Genomic DNA, 19,168 nt, shown 5'->3' on the forward strand with positions numbered 1-19,168 from the left:
ACACTGAGTAAAAGCATTCTTCATTCTTGAAATGTCTATAGTTTTTTGTTTTGTTTTACCAAATACCTGTAGATTAAATTGTTATTTGAAGACGTACTCAGAGAGGTTCTTAACTATTCAAATTGTTAATGTGCATTGATTTTCTTTTGCAGAAGCTGAGTATCTATGGTGACTTGGAATTTGTGAATGAACAAAAGCTAAACAGATACCCATCTTCTTCTCTTGTGGTTGTTAGATCTAAAGCTGAAGACCATGAAGAAGCAGGGCCTCTACCTACAAAAATGAATCTTGCTCATTCAGAAATTTAAGCTTTTTTTCTTTTTTAAAGGAAGGGTAATAGACATCTAAATTTTCATTCCTCATAGAGCTTCTAAAGATGGTTTCATTGGATAGGACTTAAAAATCACTATAAAATGCAAATAAAGTTACCCAAATCTGTGAAGACTGTATTTGCTGTAACTTTATCTGTAATTTCTTTTCTAGTAATTTAAGAGATGGATGTTTGGGATTGCATTTTTATTTTACTAATACCTGTAGCTATTTTATTATTTACATTGTTTTTGTTTGTTTTCTTTCTTAGCCACATTCTGTGAGCTGATCATTGCTCTTCCCCACCTCCTGCCATAATACTGTCTGTCTGTCACCTTAGTTAATAAACTGAATACTCCATAGGATTTGATGCTTTTGCTCAGAAAGGCCCACAACCTGTATTTTGAGATTTAGCAGGAAATGCCCTTTAATGACACTACACTTTCAGTTGTATTGACTGAAATCATTAAAATTTTATTTGAATAATTATGTGCCGAAATTTGAGTTAATATAGTCCTGATTTTCCAGATCGTTCCTTTCACTCCTACCCAACCGGAAAAGAATTATGAAATGTTCTGTCTATTGCTATGTAATAGGATGACCAGAGAACAAACTGAAGCAAAGATGACCCTCTAAGAAGTACGTTTTATGTTATTTTGTATAGGCTCTAGAATTTTTGTTGGATGAGTCTTTCCAAAGAGCTATTTTTCTCTGTTAGAAAGCATACCATGTGTAAGTTAAAGATATTTTCAGAGAAAACGTTTCATGTTGACAATAAGAATCAGACTCTTGTGATGCAGAATTAAGTATAGATTTCACACTTGGCAAAGACTTGTTATTATCATTCCTTTAACCTACAGTAATGCAGATTTAAGAGTAAGGGTGACATTAGGTGACACAGTGCACCACAGTCTCAACATGATCCAGTGTCGTCACAGCATGAAGCGTTACAGAACTTTGCAGAGCAGTGCTCTCCTGACTCGCGGGGCATTGCTGGTGCGGGTGGTAGGGCGTCTTGAGCGCAGTGAGTCACACCTTCACCTGACATGGGCTGTCTGCTTGCTTAGGGTCAGGAGGAAACACAGTTAACTACACAAGTCACACTTGGGTCACAAAATGATAGGTTTGGGTTTTTTAAAGTTTGTCTAGATTTGGGAGAGGGGTTTGAAAGTATGCGCACACATCCAGATGGGGAAGAGGGAAGGAATTACTGGGCAGTCATCTAGCGGTCATTGTCTCTTTCTTATTTCTTGTGAGAAAACAGTTGAAAAACATGAGGCAAAGATTGGAGTCACCTAAAAAAAAAAAAAGTCTTATTTCCCCGCCCCATGATACATACTTATATCCCTTAATGGGGCACAGACTTAATAGTAATGCACCCAGTGAAGCAAGCTGAGGGGGAGATCTGCCAAGTGCTGCACGTGTGTGGGAGCCTGAGAGCCCCGAGGCCTGAGGAGAGGCCTCCCATCTAAAACAGCACAAAGTGAAGCCTGCATAAGGAGCGACTGGACAATTGTCCTAGATTCTGCTCCCTTCCCCTGGTCTTGTTTCTCTTTGCTTCTTGAATGAGGTACCCCTGAGACACTCTCATTCCTCTTGAAAGTCCTGATTCAAGTTTACACAGACTTTCCCCTCTTGTTTATGAGACAACCCCATATATGTGGCAATACCCAGTCATTCCTGTTATTTAGTAGGCACTCAAATATTCGTGTTCTGCCTTTTTCAGTTTAGCATGATTAAACCAGACTGACATTTTCGGGAAGAGTTTTACTTGAAACAAAAAACTCACCACCACCCTAAAATTCCATCACAAGCAACAAAACCAGTCCTTTCTTTTAAAGTTTAGCCCTTCTTGGATGGGTCCCTCTTCACTTGTTTCCATGAGACAGGCAGCACCTGGCTTTCCTACCACACAGCATCTTCTTGAGAATCTTATCTTGGTCCTAGGCAAATTGTCAAGACCCTTGAGTCTCTGGTTCAAACCTCCCAGGCTCCCAAGAAGGTCCTTGGATCAGGTCCCTGGTCTAAGAGACAGACTAATTCAGACAGTTGCAGAGATGGCAGTAACCACCATAGTGAATGATCTAGGCCCAAGGTTCCCAATCTTCTCACAAAACTATATAGACCCTTTTATTTATGATACATTTTTCCAGTAAGTCAGAAATTACCAGGTTATCTGGCCTATCGATATTGTCTCAGAGAGATGGCATGCATTAACAGCCAACCTGAGCTGCTGATCATCGTATGAAATCTACTATTTTTACTCTGATAGTGCAGCCAAAAGCAAACAACTTTATCCTTTGTTATTGGTCTGGCTTTATCTTAGATACATGTGCCATTTCCACTGTGATTTTTGAAATATGTAAAATAGCTGTTAGGATTTTTATGGGCTCTTAAGTATCTTAGGACACATATTGGGAATTACTGATCTAGAATTATTGATCTATTGATCTATTTCTAGACCTTTTCTGATAAAATTAATCAGCCCCCCACCACCACCACCACTTTTGGAGCAAACTATAAAACAAGTCTCATCTGAATCCCCATACCACCACACCATGGTGGGGATTTTGCGCAGGTATCCTGATGCAGATTCACAGTTTTAACTATCCAATAACCACTTGAGAGCCTGAGTGCCCTGCCTTGTGCTGGGTGATAGGACTTCAGCAACAAACAAAAATGGTTGCTCAACGTCTGGGGACTATTAATGTGATAAGGTCTATGACCAGATAAGCATAGAGTAGTATGGGAGGACGTAGGAGGACCTATGGGAGGAAGTAGTATCGCAGCTTAAACCTGGAGGAGGAGGAGGGAAAGTCAAAAAAGTACTCCAGGCAGTGGGAGCCGTGCACTGAAAGACCTAGAAGCTCAAGGGTGGGGACAGCAAATTGGTTAGCAGGTTGTGTGTGATAGAGCATGCAAAAGCATAGCAATAGATGCGGCTGGGAAGGCAAGATAATAAAGGACCTTATAAAACCTGGACTTGATCCTGAGCACAATAGAAGCCATAGGAAGGTTTTAAGCAAGAGAGTTACAGTGTTTTAGACCCATTCACTTGCCAACAATGTGGAGGTAGACCAGAAGGGCAAGTTCAGAAGCTGAAGGTACCAGTTCTGTAGTAACCTCTAAGATCTATTAAATTGCCTACTTATCCAGCCACACTGAAATGGGAAATTCCATTTCATTCCCAGAGTTCTTTTTTTTTTTTTTAATGCCCAATACTATTTCATTTTACTTCACATGTATTTTTGAGCCCTTATCTCTAAGTCTCTCTATCCCTCCACATTATTGTTTGGATGGTAAATCCTAGGACTGGTCTCAGGGTCCTGATCACAATCTAAGTGTTGGCAAGCAGACTAGGAAGGCTGTTCTGTGGAGGCCAAGCTTCTTACCAGACTTATATTGGGCTAAATTTTTAAACCACAATGCTAGGTCCACTTATCACTATGCTCAAATTCTAGGTTTGCCAACCCAGCCTCTATGAACCCAGTGTGCTCCTGAGCCCCTCCCACCAGGTGTCCAGTTGCTAGGATTGTCATGTTTACATTTGAGTATCATCAACATCTGAGCTACCTTTTTAATCTTTCTTTCCTTGACTACTTGTTTTAAACTAGAGTCCGGGGGTAGAAGTGTGTACAGTAATAGAGATAAAAGAATGAAATAGTGGAAAATGTGGACTTCTGTGAGAAGCTAGCTTGTACAATCTGGATTTTCCGACTCCTTGCAATAATTAGATTGGGAAGCATAGTTTTCTCAAATTTGTGATTGTCGAAGCTCCATATACTTCACAATTAAGTGTTCTCTTCCTGTGATGTTGATGACTTAACTTGTTGAGAGCAAGTGTTCATAACCTTTTTCACACCATGGACCTTTTTGGCGATCTGATAAAGCCTGTAGACTCCTCAGAATCATGTTTTTAGATGCATAACACTGAATATAAAGGACTGCAAAGGAAACTCATTATGTTAAAATATAGTTATTAAGGCATTTTTAAGATTTTGTGGTTGTGTATATATGTACTTCTTTATTAACACATAAATTGAGGTCTAGTGGTAGTTCTAGAATCTCTGTAATTCCAAAGTAATTTCAGGTTATTATTTCGAAATAACCTGCAACAATTGTAATATGATATCTGAATCTCTGTGGTTTCTATTGGTGACAAAGTCGCAGGTACTGTTCATAGACTGTCAATTGTGGCCTACATTCATAGTTGAAGGAAATGCTATATTTCAGTTAGAAGTTAGTGAAAATAAAGATTTATTTCTTTCCCATTCAAGTGCACTAAACCCTTGGTTTAGAAGTTGTCTAACTTTTGCCATTTTTTTTTAAAGTTTTTATTTAAATTCCAGTTAGTTCACAAACAGTTTTACTTTGTCATTTTAGGAGCAAAATATTTTTGTTTGCTTGTTCAATTCTAAATTATTTGGGCCTTTTTTTCTTTCTTCTTTTTTTTACTGTTTCCTGTGTGCTTTTTATACTTGAATTGTTCTGCAACATTGGGACAGCAATAATTGAAGGCTTGGGTGGAAAGAAATCAGTGACTGATTAGACAACAAAAGCTCGATAATGTTACCTCAAGATATACTGTCATGCGGTCATTGCTGGAACCCTGCATCTGTCGTTCATAATGCATAAGTGTGTAAACTTCAATAAAATCTGGATCATCTGCATTAAACAATATTGTAATGCTATCTTGTAACAGTGTCTGCTTAGATCTGTCATGATGGTGTTTGTCTGTGCCCTCCGCCAAGCCCTTTAGAGCAGTCTCACCATCCCCTTAAATGGGTGCTTACCACATTCCTTTAGGAAAGCAGGCTGGGCCCCGCCAGTTCCATTCTAGAGTTGAGTAGACAGTCTGAGGGAGGAGAGACACCAGTCAGGGCTCCCCAAGTTATGGGAGGCTTAGGGGAGGAGTGATAAATGCTGAGGCAGGGACAGGCCTCACCTCTAGGCATGTCTGGAAGGAGGTCCCTGGGTCCATCTAATGGTGGTGCCGGTTAGCATTCTCTAACCCAGAGTTGGGCCCTGGACTAAGAAGCAGTCCTAGCAGCTGTCTGTAACTGTAAACAAACCAAGGCCTCCAGAAACAATATTGCGCCCCCAAAGGGAGCAGAACATTTTCACATACGTGCACTGACTTCATTCTAACCATAGCGCTCTGAGGTAAGTGTTCTTGTCTTCATTCTCCAGATGAGGACATGGATTTCAAGAGGCTGTGACTTGCCACCTTAAATTAGTATTAATTTGGCAGAGTTGGGATGAAGACCCAGGTCTGTCTAACAAGCTGAGGTTGGCTGATCTCATGTCCAGAGGGTTTTCCCCCAGCCACAGCCAGGCCAAGACAGAGCCCCAGATGGTAAGGTATATAGGGAAAGGTCAAACCGGGGAAGAAGGGACAGTCAAAGAAGGCTTCATGAAGTGAGATTTTTACTTGGTTCTGGGTTCTGGGCACAAAAGATGGATTTAGAAAGGCAGAGGGAGCCAGCAGAAGCCACTCTAAGCAAGTGACAAGCTACAGTCCAGCAAAAAGAAATCCACAAATCAATTAGAGACAAATCACCCATAGAAAAATGAATGACGGGCGCCTGGGTGGCTCAGTTGGTTAAGCGACTGCCTTCGGCTCAGGTCATGATCCTGGAGTCCCTGGATCGAGTCCCGCATCGGGCTCCCTGCTCGGCAGGGAGCCTGCTTCTCCCTCTGACCCTCCCCCCTCTCATGTGCTCTCTGTCGCTCTCATTCTCTCTGTCTCAAATAAATAAATAAAATCTTAAAAAAAAGAGAGAGAGAAAAATGAATGACAGATATGAAAAAGCAATACGCCAGGGAGGAAATCCATATGACCAATATATAAAAAAGGGCAGCACAATACATGGGGTCGGGCAAGGCTCTCCATCTGAGGATCTTGTTAAGAAGCAGGTTCTGGTTTGGTGGGGCTGGAGTGAGACCCCAGTTCTAACCAGCTCTCAGATGATGCAGATGCTGCTGGTCTGAGGAACACACTTTAGAAAAGTAAGGGTGTAGGTACAGGTAGAGTGTGAACTTTTCAGCCAGCCAGATCTGTATCCCGGCTCTGCCTCTTTTCAACTGTGAACCTTGGGCAAGTAATTTAATGTCTCTGTGCCTCAGTGTTCTCATCTGTAAAATGGAGATCATAGTCCCCATATCCTGTGGCTGGGAGGACTAAATGAGTTCACATACATAAAGCATTTGGTACAGCGTGTGGTAAAAGTAAGTGTTCAATACTTGTCAGTAATTAGTCGTAGCAATAGTAATTACTAGAGATGAGCAAATGAAACCACCCGCACCCAAAGACACCATTTTGCACCTACCAGACAGACGCAGGTGCCAGAGAATCTGAGCGTTTTGAGGCTAGGGAGAAAGATGGAAATCTCACACGCTGCTAATGGGAGTGCAGATTGGTATGGCCCCCTGGAAGAACGGCATGGCAAATTCTGTAAAGTCCAGGTGCCCCTACCGTGTGATTCTATGTGTGTGTGTCTGTGTGTCTTGAGAGAGCAACAGCTCCTGGAAGCGTCCACGTCTGTGTGTCTTGAGAGAGCAACAGCTCCTGGAAGCGTCCACGGCATATTCAGGAAACTGGTTGACTCTGGGGAGAGAAGGAAGGGAACACAACTGGGAAGAAAAGACGCCTTTGATTTTGCTAAACTTAATAGAAAAAAAGGCTAAAGCAAAAATGACTAAATCTTAACATTTGTTAACTCTGGAGGGTAGATACATAATTATTTGTTACCTAATTTTTCCTACTTTTCTGTAATAAGTTTTGGGGACTTTTTTTCCCCAGGGAAGGAAAGAGGGGAAGAAGGGCGAGGTTAAAGCAAATAGGCAGAGGGGACCTGGTGTGGGGTTGGGTGTGGAGTGAGGAGGACAGAGAGGTCCTTTGATTGGGGCACTGCCTTACTTCAGGAATGAATGGAAAAGGAGTTTAGAGAGGTAAGTGAGAAGCTGAAGCTCAGAGAGGTTAGCTCAGAGGTTGCACAGCTAGCAGCGGGGGGCCCTTTGGACTGTCAGCACCCAAGTTCCTGCTCTTGCTAGAAGTGTACCCGGGCGTGGCTCAAGCAGGCCCCAGCCAAGGCCAAGGGAGCTCAGCAGGGTTGCCCAAGGGAACCCATGGTAGACATCTCTAGTCAGTCACAAAACCCTGAGTCCTGACCTCAGAATCCTCCTGAACCCCATGTTCCGGACATCCTCTATCCATCAGTCGCCGTTGGCGTACAAGATGAAATCTAGTTCGCATCTTTGGCAGATGCTATGGGGTGTCCAGCCCACACTCCCCAACCCGTTCCACTTCAGGGCACGTCAGCCGGGCTTGCCACGGCCAAGACAGGCAGCTCGGCGCCCACGGCAGGCCAGCGGAGCCGGCAGGTCATACCCCCGGCAATTCTCAGACGCTGACTAGCAAGAGCTGACAAGCACATCCCCCCTGCCCCCGTGCCCTCACCTTCAGGGGGCGGGTAACTCGGAGGCGCGCCTTCTCCCTTGGCTCCTGGAATTCCTTGGCAGGAGAAAGTTCTATCTGCGCATCGCGGGAACGTGCCTGATCACATGCCAGTTATGGGGTCCTTCCCTTCCCTGTCTCACTCGCCCCACTCCCCAGCTGTCATTTCCAGGGATCACTCTCAATTAAACCTACTTCCAGTCTGGTCTTATGGTCTGATTATGGGAGTCCCAAGACGCCCCCCTTCATCTAGTCTAATCCTTTCATTTTATGGACGAGGGAATTGAGGCTCAGCAAAGGGGAGCAACTTACCCACGCCAGCGCCAGTGACAGGGCCCTCGGGAGAACCTGTTCTCTTGGCTGAGGGGTTAGCCCTTCCCGGGGCTGCTGCCTCTGGAGGGCTGTTCCTGCACTGATCCATCCCACCCCCACCTCAGGGGCTCCAGTAGTTCATATCCCAGGGCAACTCCTGGGCATCAGAGGCAGGCTGCAGAGGGACTTCCCTGGAGGCCCCGCGCTCAGTTCAAAGGTGGACACCTCTCCTCCTTTGGTCCTCCAGCCAGTCCCTTGAGCTCCCAGGGCCTTGGTCTCCTCAGCAGTGGGATGAGGCTGCCACCTGTGGGGTGGGTAGCAAGGGTTATTCAGGTGAGCAACCCGCCCGCCCCTTCCCCACCACGGGCACCATCTCCGGAAAGATGAAAAGGCACATGGCCACTTTTTAAAAGAAAATAATTTAAAATTATATTTGCTTTTTAATTTTAGTGGAAAATGCATATTCTCTCCACATAGATTACCTATTAAATTGAATAGAACAATAAGAAAATGATTCCTGTTTTTTAGCCACTAAAACATTAATTCTCCATATTTCTGCCTGGATCTTCATGCAGCTGAGGGGTCTGAGAGCCCCCGGTCTCACCACTGGTGTGGAGGAAAAAGCAGATCCGAACCCCGCTTCCCCCTCCCTACTGTGTGACCTAGGGGCAATTTCTTCCTCTCTGAACCTCAGGCTCTTTGTCGGTAATGTGGGCAGGACGATTCCCACCTTGGAGTGCTCCATCAGAGGGCGGAGGGGAAGGGCCAGGCAGGAGCCTGGGAGGGGACTGCCCGCAGGGAGGGTGTGGCCAGGCCAGGCCTGCTGTCCTCCCTCCGCCAGGCTGCCCCTGGTGACGGGGCAGGAACCTGTGCCGCGTTCTCTGCACAGGGCTCCCCAGTGCCAGGAGGCTGGAGCTGGGAGCTGGAGGCCAGAGACATGAACAAAATCTTCCCCCAGGTAAGAGCTGCTTTAAAATGGCTCCCCGACCTGGGGGAGCCAACCCTGGGCCAAAGAGTGGGCTTAAGTAAAAAGGGGAGGCGCTGAGGTGGCCCCAGGTCTCCCCCGCTCTGGAGGCTCCCTCCCAGGTTGTAGGGGACCCAGCAGGTGAACCGGCTGCATAGTTCGGGGGGGCGAGCGCTGGAAGGGGGCCAGAGAGCCAGGTGGACAGGGGGCCAGGGGAGGGAGCGGTCAGCACTAAGGGAGGCGTCATCAAGGAAAGCCCCTCCAAGGATGAGCCTGAGCAGGGTTGGAGGATGAAAGTTTGCCAAGTGGACAGTGGGGAGAAGGGCACTGCGGGCAGAGGACACGGTCCAGGCGAAGGGGTGCAATCGTCAGGCGGGCGTGGTGGGCTTGAGGCGCGCAGCACACTGGCAGGCGTGCAGCCCATGATTCCATGCCAGGCTCTTCTCGACCTTTCGGAAGACGCCTTCTGTCTGGCTCCCGGAGGCCGGCCCTCGGCCCACCTCAGCCCACCCCTCCCTCTGTTCTCTTGGGCAGGGAGACGGCAATGACAGTGCTGCTGGAGCCAAAGCCCTCCCTGGAGGGGAAGGTAAGGGGCAGAGCCCCCCGGGGGGCTCCCTTGAGGCGGGGCCGCTACAGAGGCATGAACAGGGCTCCCTAAGGCCCCCACTGTCCCTCAGACCTCTGCCTCCACACTGACATCGTCTGCTCCCAGCTTCCTGGCCGCCGGGCTGACAGTCACCTGCTTAAGAGGGGGCTTCTTTCGCTCCCTGCACTTGTTGAGCACCTCTCTGTGCAGCCTCCCACACACCCCATACAGTTTCCACGATGACCTAAAGAGCTCGGGGGCCAATTCCCTGACTTGGTGGGTGACCCGGGCCATTCTCTGTCCCTCTGAGGGATCAAGTAGGCAGGATCACACACTTAGTGAGCACCTACTGTGTACCACTGACTCGCCATGCACCCAGGACAGGTTGCTTTGCCTTTATGCAATAAAGGAAGGAACACACATTTATTGAGCATCTACTGTATGCCCTGTCGTGGCCCACATTTGCCAATGAGGAAAGAGAATCAGAGGTAGATAAAAATAATATCAGCTACAAAGGATCAACACCCACCTCCACCCCCCCACCCCGCCCTAGTCTGTGCCGGGCAGCATATGGCCTCTTGCAGTCCCCGGGACAGCTCTGAGAAGGGGTCCTATTTGGAGACAATAACAGATGAGGCAGCTGAGGCTAAGGGAGTTTGGGGAGCTTGGCCAAACTGGGATACCGTGCAGTTGGGAGGTGGGAGAGGTAGATGGAGCTCAAATTCAAGCTGGGGTTCCTCTGGGGGCAAAGTGCCTGTGTGCTCATTCACAGCTCCCTGCTGGGCATGGCTGTGGGACAAATATCCTCCTTCCCCCATTTGTCCAGGGAGGGCCGGCGCCAAAGGGCTTCTGAGCTCCAAAGAGCAGCGTCTTCGTGGGCCCGGGCCCGGTGCTGCCAGTCCTGTCTCAGGTCCCCCCTGGGACCCTCCCCTCCCCCCCCACCCCCCAGCCTGTGCTGCACAAATATTTGAGGAGCAGCTGCTTGAATGCCTGGGCTCCACGCTGTCTCCCTGGTTACCTGAGTTGGCCCTGTGTTCACCGACCAGGGAGCCACCAGCAGCCCTGTGGGCGTGGTGGGTTTTTGGCTCAGTTCCCCACACCCTTGCGCCAGGCCTTCGCTCCTACTCACTGTCCCTGGAATGCCTTCCCCTGGCACCCTCCCTGCCCTGCCTGTGGGAATCCCACCCCGGCTCCCGGCGCCCCTCCCTCCGGCACCCGCAGCCTACTAGCTGAAACCTTTAGAGCACTGACTATGTGCCAAGCACTGTTCCAACCGGTTCGCTGGCTTAGCTTGGTCCTCTCAACAACCCTAAGGTAGATATTATGACCCACCCACCCCGCCCCGCCTTTCCACATGAGGAAACAGACGTGGAGAAATAAAGTGACTTCTCAGTGTGATCCAGCTGGGGGTCCAACCAGCATCAGCTGGTTCCAGACTGGACGGTCAGTTGGCATCGTTCAAAGCTTTTGGCGTTGACTCGTGTCCCAGCTCTGCACGAGGTGATCTGGACCTTTTCTTCTCTGAGCCTCAGTTTCCTCGTCTATAAAATAAAGGTTGTTTTTGAAAAGCAAAAGCAATTGCTACCTAGGGCCTGCTTTAGTTTTTCTCCAGGCAGCAGCTCACTAAGCAGGTGTCCATTTCTCCTGGCCTCCTGAGGAGAAGTCCTCGAAGGAGGACAGCGGGGTGAGGGCCATGATGCAGGGACTCGGACGCTCATCCCGACTGCTACTCACCAGCCACTGGCCCGGGCGAGGGACGGGTGCTTGGCGGAGGTGGGCCCACAGGCAGAACCAAGAGCATCATGGAAGGCTCAGGAGCCCCCTCCTCCAAGGTGGCCTTCCTGCCCCCAACCCCGCAGGTGGGGAGGCACATCTGTAGGGGTGAGCAAGGGGGATCCCTGGTGGCCACTGGTTTCCCACCCTGCATGTAGGCTGCGGCCCGCTCTGCTGCTCACGCCGGGGCGCCTGTCTCTCGGCCTTCTTGCTGCTCCTGCTGGTGACCCTTGCAGCCCTGATCGCCCTGGTCACCATCCTTGGACTCCCACCGCGCACACCAGGTCAGTGTGGTCCAGAGAGGGTGGGCCGGGCTTGCTAGGAGGGGATGGGGACCACAGAGTGATAAGGAAGCCTAACACTGCTGGCTTCTCCATGATGAGACACATCCAGGACTCTGAGCTGCCATTTGCACATCTGCAATACGAGTTATCGAGAGGACCCAGCTCTGATGTCACCTTCCTCAGGAACCCTTCCCTGACCCCTAGGCTGGGCGGCGTGCCTTGGCCCCCACGGCCCCCACACTTCCTGGGGGGTGCCGTCCATCTGTGTGTCTGCCTCCACCAGAGGACAGGGCCGTGTCTGGTCCATCCCTGCAGCCCTGCCTCATGGAACTAATAGTTTGGAGGTTAATGGACATTAATCAAAGAAGTCCATTAAGGCGGGGTTAATAGGGGCTCTGCGAGTCTTGAACAGGGGCTCTGACCCAGGCTAGGAGTCAGGTGGGCAGCTTGAGAAATGAAAGGAAGAGGGGCCATGAAGAAAAGGTGGGCAGTGGTTAGTGGCGGGGTGGCAGGAAAAGCCTCCAGGCACAGGGAAGGCCAGGTGCAGAGTCCCAAGGGTGGGAGGAAACGTGAGGAGGAGACACAGGAGGCCAGTGGCTCCGAGGGCCAGAGCAGTGGGCAGGGCGGGTGCCCAGGGCCTCAAAGGCTGTACTGGGGAAGGGTCACCATCCAGAGCGCCACGGGCAGGGGCTTCAGCTGGGGGTGGGGTGTCCTTCCTGAGAGATGGCTCTGTAGCCAGGTGGGGGGTAGAAAGGGACAAGGGGAAGCAAGGGGTAAAATCCACAGTACTCTACCCCCTTGTGCAAGAACATGGGCACCGAGTGAAGTGAACACGTGAGGAGTCGCACTCATGGGCCCATGTGCACACACACGTGTGCCCGTGAGTGTGTGCGCACGTCTGTGTGTGCATAGCTGTCTGTGCGAGAGTGTGTATCCGTGTGCATGAGTGTGCACGTCTGTGCATGTGCATGCGTGTCAGTGTGTATGTATGTGTGACAGCGGGGATGTCTCTGAGACTCAGCCCCCCTCGCCCTAGCCGAAACTGCTCCGGGGGGTGGGAGGCGGTTCGTGGGCGCCCAAACACACCTGCACAGGCCCGAGCCCGTCTCCAGCCGGCATGCACAGCCGGGGGGCCAGGGTGACCTCCCCACCTTGTCTGCCATTTTCTCTCCTTTAATTCTTCAGCGCAGCCCGGGGGCGGGTGTCCCCCCCAGTGGGATGGAAGGGAAGACGCTCAGCTGCCCACCATTCCTGGACACTGGGGAGCCAGCCCCAGCCTCGGGGAAGAGCAGGGTCAGCGGGCCGGGCTATTAGCTGTGTGACTGGGCCTTGCACCTCTCTGAGCCCTACTTTTCTCATCTATAAAATGGGGCTAAGGATGACACCTCCCAGAGCTATTTGGGGAAATAGAATACAAATGTCAAAGTGCTCTGCAGCCTGTAAAGTTGTGCCCCGATGTCCGGATTGTGGCATAAGGGTCCCCAGCCCGCCCTAATAGATTGCTTCCGACAAGCTGACCTGGCACCAGGAACTCCACCATTATTAAAACCACTGCATTGACTGGAGCCCTGTCCTCAGGAGCTTCTGGAAGACTGTCAATAAGCTCTCAGTAAAGGAGGGAACCGTGAGTTACTCTGCACTTTCTGTGTTCTAGGTTATTCACACAAAAGCTTGTATGTAAGCTCCCCAGCAGTCCTGTGGGGTGTGTGCTCTGGTCCCCATTGTACAAACAAGAAATCTGAGGCTCAGAGAGGTCAAGGCACCTGCCCAAGGTCACGCAGTCGGCAAACGGTAGAGCGGGGGCTTGGACCCAGCCCAGTATCCTCCTGGCCGCCCCAGCCCCTCGGGCCAGCTCAGTGTGCGGCCGAGTTACAGGAACTTGTGAGCACCACTCTTGACCCTCTGCGGTCTCCCCCTGCCAACTCAGGGGCCCAGACCTGTGTGACGCTGACGAACAGGACGGGCTTCCTGTGCCACGACCGGAGGAGTTGCATCCCCGCCAGCAGGGTCTGTGACGGCGTCCGCACCTGTGCCCACGGCGAGGACGAGGACGAGGCCATGTGCCGTGAGTACCTGCTCAGTCCTGCCCTGCCCCAAGTGGACTCTTCCAGGGCCTGTTCGGGGTTGCCCTCCACTCCAGTTCTCCCTGCAGCCACACTAAAGCTCTAGTGTCCCCAGACAAACCAGACGCCTTCCCGTCCCACGGGTCCTCAGCCCGCCCCAGGTGCAGGCACACATACGTGCCCAGACTAGGAAGGCCTCCACTCTGCGCATCTCCCCCCCCAGAGAACCCGTATTCATCTTTCGAGGCAGAGTTCAAGTATTAACTCCACCCGGAAGCCTTCCCTGACTCTCCAAGTAGGTCAAGGTCCCTCCTCGGGGCTCCCATAGCCCCTCTGCTTCCCTGTGCCCCAGCCCGACTCACATTGGCACATTTGCCACCCCCATCAGACTGTGAACCCCTCGAGGGTGGGCCTGGCCTGCTTGACCTGGGGGCCTCTGTGCCTGGCAGAGGAGTCTCTGAGATGATTCCCTGAACGGACGATGGAAGAAGTGAATGAAAGAATGAATGAATGAGTGAATGAATGAATGAGTGACTGAATGGGTCCCAGACCTTAGAGACCTGACAGTGCCCAGGAGAGAAAAGCCCTGGCTATGTGGACTAGGCATTTTCCATGTAGGAGGGAGAGAGTCTGGGGAGTTGGAGTGGGTGGGGTGGGAGAGTGGAGGGGGGAAGCGTCACTGCATCATGGACCTTCTAGACTAGAAGAGATGTCAAAGGTCATCTAGTGCATGTCACAGCTCATGCCCAAATTGTCTCCTAACAAACCCACCTAGCCTCTGCTTGCATACTCCTGGGATGGGGGGCTCACTACAGCCTGAGGCAGCTGCTCCCCTCATCACATGGTTTTCACGGGAGTGTCTCCCGTGGACTGAGTTTAGAGCTGTCCCCCTGTAGCATCCTTGATTGGTTCCAACTCTGTTCCCTCATCTGAACCACATTTGAATCTATCTCCCATGATGGGGGCACTGCATGGATTTGAAAATTGCTTTCTTGCCCGCTGTGAGTATCCCCTTCCCAGGGCCACACTCCACACTCCTACGGTCATGCCCCTCGGGGCTGGTTTTCTCCACTCCACCAGCACACCACAGGACACACACCAGCTGCCCTTGTCCCCCTCTTGGGTCGGGCTCTAGAAGTATCCATGACATTTCTGGCTGGCCCTGGCTAGTCCAAAGAACAAAGGCTTTTCTCCTCCCAAAGGCCTCTCGTCCTGTGGCCTGAGTTTGTGTTCTTTTTTGGTAGCCCCTTCGCGCCACTGCCTAACACAGAACCCACTTTCAAGAACAGTGCCCTGACTCCCTCTCTCACAAAGTTTGTGAACCCACATCCTCTGCATTCTGGCGCCCAAATGCAAGACTTCACATTTATTCTTGTTACATTCCTGTTGGAGGAGGTTTCCTGGAGGTGAAGGAACTTGAGCCTGGCCTTGAAAGTGGAATGGCTTTGGAGAGGTGTTGGAAAGGACGTTTCTGGAGGAAGGAATAGTGCAAGCAATGGTGTGAGGCGGGCATGCCCCAGAGCTAAGCCGGGAATGAACGAGGGAGATGCCGCTCTCTGGCCATCTTGTTGGGCAGACAGGGAAAGAATCCTCCTCTCCCCTTGACTTGGCCTCCTCCCCAGGAAACCTTCTCCTGTGCCTTTCTCCTTGTGAGCCCAGGTTTGGGGGTGGCCAGGACAGTCCACCTCCAGATAGACGTCTGGAGGCCAGATGTGGACTTCCCCCTGCTTCATCTGTGCCACTGTAGGGGACATGCCCCAGAGCCTCCCCAGCTTCCTCGTCGCCCGCTGTGGAGACCCGTCTTCCTGGATCTACTCAGACCAAAAGTGTGATGGGGTCAACAACTGCGGGGACTGCTCAGATGAACTGAGCCCAGGTATGGGTCTGGGCACAGGCTAGGCTGGGGCAGGGGGCTAGGCAGTGGCCAAAGGGCAGAGCTTGACCAGAGAATCTCAGAGGTTCCCCTGCCTCCCCTTCTTGCATTCCACGAAGTTTTCCACTGCTGTTTGAATGCCTCCAGTGGTGGAGGGCTCGCTACCTCTCCAAGTGGCTTCTTCTGGAGGCTTATTCTTCTGGGGTGGGGCACCTACCTTCAAGGGCACGGATGAAGAAACCAGGGACCAGATGGTCATGCAAGGAGTACGTACAAGGCCAAACTGGGATTTCAGCATGGGTTTCCCTCCTCTCCTCTGCACCTCCCAACCATCCTGTGAGGAAAGCGGGGCAGGAATCACTAGCCCCAAACTTATATGTAGGTGAACTGAGGCCAGAGCAGAGAAGGGACTTCATAGAAGAAGGGATAGGAAAGGAGCAGGAATGTAAACCCAGGTCTCCTGACTCCAAGTCTGGCGCTCTTTCACTGCCCCAGACTTTCCTTTCAATTCCTTCCCCATTGTTCAATCAACAAATGTGCAGTGCCTGGTGCCAGAAGGGAATCAAACATGTGTCTGACCCCCAGGACTAACATCATGCTGAGGCCAAAAGGACGTGCTGGGGACCTAGAGAGGGGTTTTTTGAGGGGAGGGGTGCAGGTAAGAATCAAGGGAGTCTTCTCAGAAGACGCGGTATTCAAGCAGGCTTTAGAGAGGGGACAGGTTTCAACAGGCAGAAGCTGAGCGTGCAGGAAAGCACAGTGGGGGCCCAGGGTACAGAGCAAAGGAGGGAAGTCCGTGAGGCATCCTCAGGGAGCCTGTCATAAGTCGGCTGGTGTGGCTGAGTCAGGGTGAGGGAGGGAGGAAAATATGTTCCCCTTAATATCCGAACACTGGCTGTGTGCCTGGCCCTTGGCTTATCTTCCTTAATAACAACCTTGAGCCGAGGAGGAAACCGAGGCCCAGGCAGGGTGAGAGACTTGCTTACGGTCACACAGCCTGTGATCTGGGGAGTCTAGATTCTCTCTGCCACAGGGGCATAAGGAATACAGTCAAGCCATGTCTGACGGGGTGGGGCCGTGGGAGCCAGGGCTGTTCCGGCCACAGCAGCGCCCCTTCCGCTGTGCCCACAGTGACCGCATGCCCGCCTTGTGGCCCGGGCTGGTGGCGCTGCCCCTCCACCATCTTCGGGTACTGCAGCTGCATCCCCAGGAGCCTCTGCCGTGACCTCGTGCAGCACTGCTCCGACTGGTCCGATGAGTACTCCTGTCCTGGACCCTGAGTGGGGCCCCCCGGCCAGAGTGCGAGGCAGGGTGGAAAGGCACTGATAAGGCTTCACATGAGCATCGAATGCAAGAACTCGAGGGCAAGAAGGAGGCTTCAAGATCATCGAGTGGGATCCGCGCACCAGTGTCTCTGAATAAGAATCGCCTCTACTGCTTTCAAGTTGTTCAGCCTATCCTTGAATGCCTCCAGTGTCAGGGGCTCACTACCAGGTCAGACCACTCCTGACAAAGAGGAAAGGGATCCGCGTTCATGATTTTAGGCATGTCTGTGGGGCCACACAGAAGAAAGCTATTCCTCTGCCCCAAGACAGGCTCCAGATCCTGACCCTGTCACCCCTTAGAGAAAAGATAAAACCAAGCCAAGGAGTTCAGCTCTTATGGATGGCACATATATGTGAAGTGGATGCCACTTTCTGCCTCCTTGGGTACCCAAGACAGATATTGCTGGGTTCACATGCAGCCTTAGCATTTTTCTCCACTCAGTGATCCTAGTAGGCCCTGCTGATCGATCAGAGGAGATTGCACACGAGGCAGGGTACCTGCCATCCTGCCCATGGGAAGCCATCCCGGGAGGCTCTGAGCTGGAGAATAGAAGGTCAGGAGAAAGAGCAGCTTGAGGGGCTCCTCACAGCCCTTCTGTCCATCCCATTCTTCACCCTGCCACTCCCCACCCTACACCCCATGACCAGCTGCCCAGCCAAACAGCCCAGACTTCCTGAGGGAGGGACTGTATTTTGGTCCCGGAAGCCTGAGTGAATGAGCCATTTATCTGAATACTTTCCGGTTTCACAATAGCCAGACAGGCAAGGATGGGTATCCCCCTTAAACAGATGAGGAAACCGAGGTCCAGAAGAAGAAATGACTTGCCCAGGTCATACAACAAAGTCAGTGCCGGAACTGGAACTCAAGCACAGTCTCTAGTGTCCCAGCTCCGAAGCCTTTTCTGCTCCCAGTGGGATCATACCTTGGCCAGGAACAGAATTTCTGTGGGGTATTTAAAAAAAGTAATTTGGGGGGCACCTGGGTGGGTTGAGCGTCTGACTCTTGGTTTCTACTCAGGTCATGATCTCAGGGTTGTGAGATCAAGTCCTGCGTTGGGCTCTGCACTGAGTGTGGAGTCTGTTTAAATTCTCTCTCTCCCTCTGCCCACAAATAAATAAATCTTTAAAAAATAAAATAAAAATAAAAATGTGAAAATAAAAAAATAAAAAATAAAAAATCTTTAAAAATTTTAAAAAAAATTTGAAGGTCAGAATGTGGTCCACCCCTATTCTGAAAAAGAGACTTAGAATTTGGAATCTGGCCAAAAGGAGAGTTCTTATTGAGGAAGACAGATATATCACCATTGAAAATTAATAAAATACAGCAGTCTTTGGTGAGATTTGAATTGAACATAAGCATCTGAGAGACTGTTGAGCTCTAGTTCATTCTTTTCCTCACTGAGCAGCCTCCATGCACCTGCTCTGGGCCAAGGCAATGCCAGGCACCCAGGAGCAAAGAGACCTGGATCCCAGCACACAAGGAGCACAAGGTCTCATGGAGGAGGCCCCTCACACATAGAGGATGGGTGGGGTAGCAGGAATGCTGGGCTGAGGCCACCAACGAGGTGCCTTTGGGGAGTGAGGACACAATCCCATCCCTGAGCCTGATGACCTGAGGACCAGCTCCTGGGACAAGGTACCTCAGGGATCCTGGCTGAGGGACAGTCACCCGTGGCTAAGGTTCCCTCCAACTGCAGCCCAAGTGAGGCACTTGGGGTTCGCTCAGGGCATCGTCAGTTCTGATGCCTTGGGCTGGCTCCGGAGGGTAGGAGAATTTCCAGGGGTAGGGGTGGAGGAGAAGGCCATTCATTCCCCACTGAGGGGCCGATGTGAATGCAGATATGGGGGTGTGACTGGGTATAGCTCAACCCAGGAATGTGCAGCAGGCCAGAGTAGCCAAAGCATCAGCTGGGGGTAGGAGACAGTAGGAGATGAGGTGAGGAGGTGAACCAGGATGTGATCCTGCAGGGCACAGCCTGTCACACCTCCTCCTAAGGGCAGTGGGCATCATCAGGGGCAATGAGCAAGGAAGCATCCTGGACCTACAGTGAGCTTTAATTACACTAGTCTAAGAAAGATGCCAGCACCTGGACCAAGTGGGCAGAGGGGATAGTCAAAGGCTACTTACTGGTGGAACACAGGGACTTTAGGGAGCAGGGGGCGTGGAGGGAAGAGGGGGAAGGGGGAGGTGGAGGAGTCCAGACCCAAGAAGGAGCACCAGTC

At 51.1% G+C, this 19,168-nt stretch overlaps 2 protein-coding genes across 5 annotated transcripts in view; both read left to right on the top strand.

The window, feature by feature from the left end:
• The window catches only part of TMEM59 (transmembrane protein 59), a 30,827-nt gene extending 25,827 nt beyond the window's left edge, over positions 1-5,000 (top strand). The window contains exon 9 of one of the 2 annotated variants that reach the window (XM_035018488.1): positions 153-5,000. In XM_035018488.1, the coding sequence (XP_034874379.1) occupies positions 153-308 (156 nt within the window). In that variant the 3' untranslated portion in view covers positions 309-5,000. The remainder of the gene's footprint in view (positions 1-152) is intronic. The other variant, XM_035018489.1, reaches the window with a different exon arrangement.
• Positions 5,001-8,799: 3,799 nt separating this feature from the next.
• LDLRAD1 (low density lipoprotein receptor class A domain containing 1) lies at positions 8,800-16,900 on the top strand. 3 transcript variants are annotated; one of them, XM_035020160.1, is made up of 7 exons: positions 8,800-9,035; positions 9,576-9,627; positions 11,053-11,055; positions 11,559-11,684; positions 13,612-13,749; positions 15,495-15,623; positions 16,752-16,900. In XM_035020160.1, the coding sequence occupies exons 1-7, from the start codon at positions 9,015-9,017 to the stop codon at positions 16,898-16,900; spliced, it is 618 nt and encodes a 205-aa protein (XP_034876051.1). In that variant the 5' UTR covers positions 8,800-9,014. The 3 variants fall into 3 exon arrangements, with proteins under 3 accessions (XP_034876051.1, XP_034876052.1, XP_034876053.1); XM_035020161.1 differs by lacking the exons at positions 11,053-11,055; positions 11,559-11,684; XM_035020162.1 differs by lacking the exons at positions 11,053-11,055; positions 11,559-11,684; positions 13,612-13,749.
• Positions 16,901-19,168: the final 2,268 nt, after the last annotated feature.

Source organism: Mirounga leonina, unplaced genomic scaffold (assembly GCF_011800145.1).
Source record: "Mirounga leonina isolate KUSES-001 unplaced genomic scaffold, KU_Mleo_1.0 Mir_173, whole genome shotgun sequence".
NCBI lineage: Eukaryota > Metazoa > Chordata > Mammalia > Carnivora > Phocidae > Mirounga > Mirounga leonina.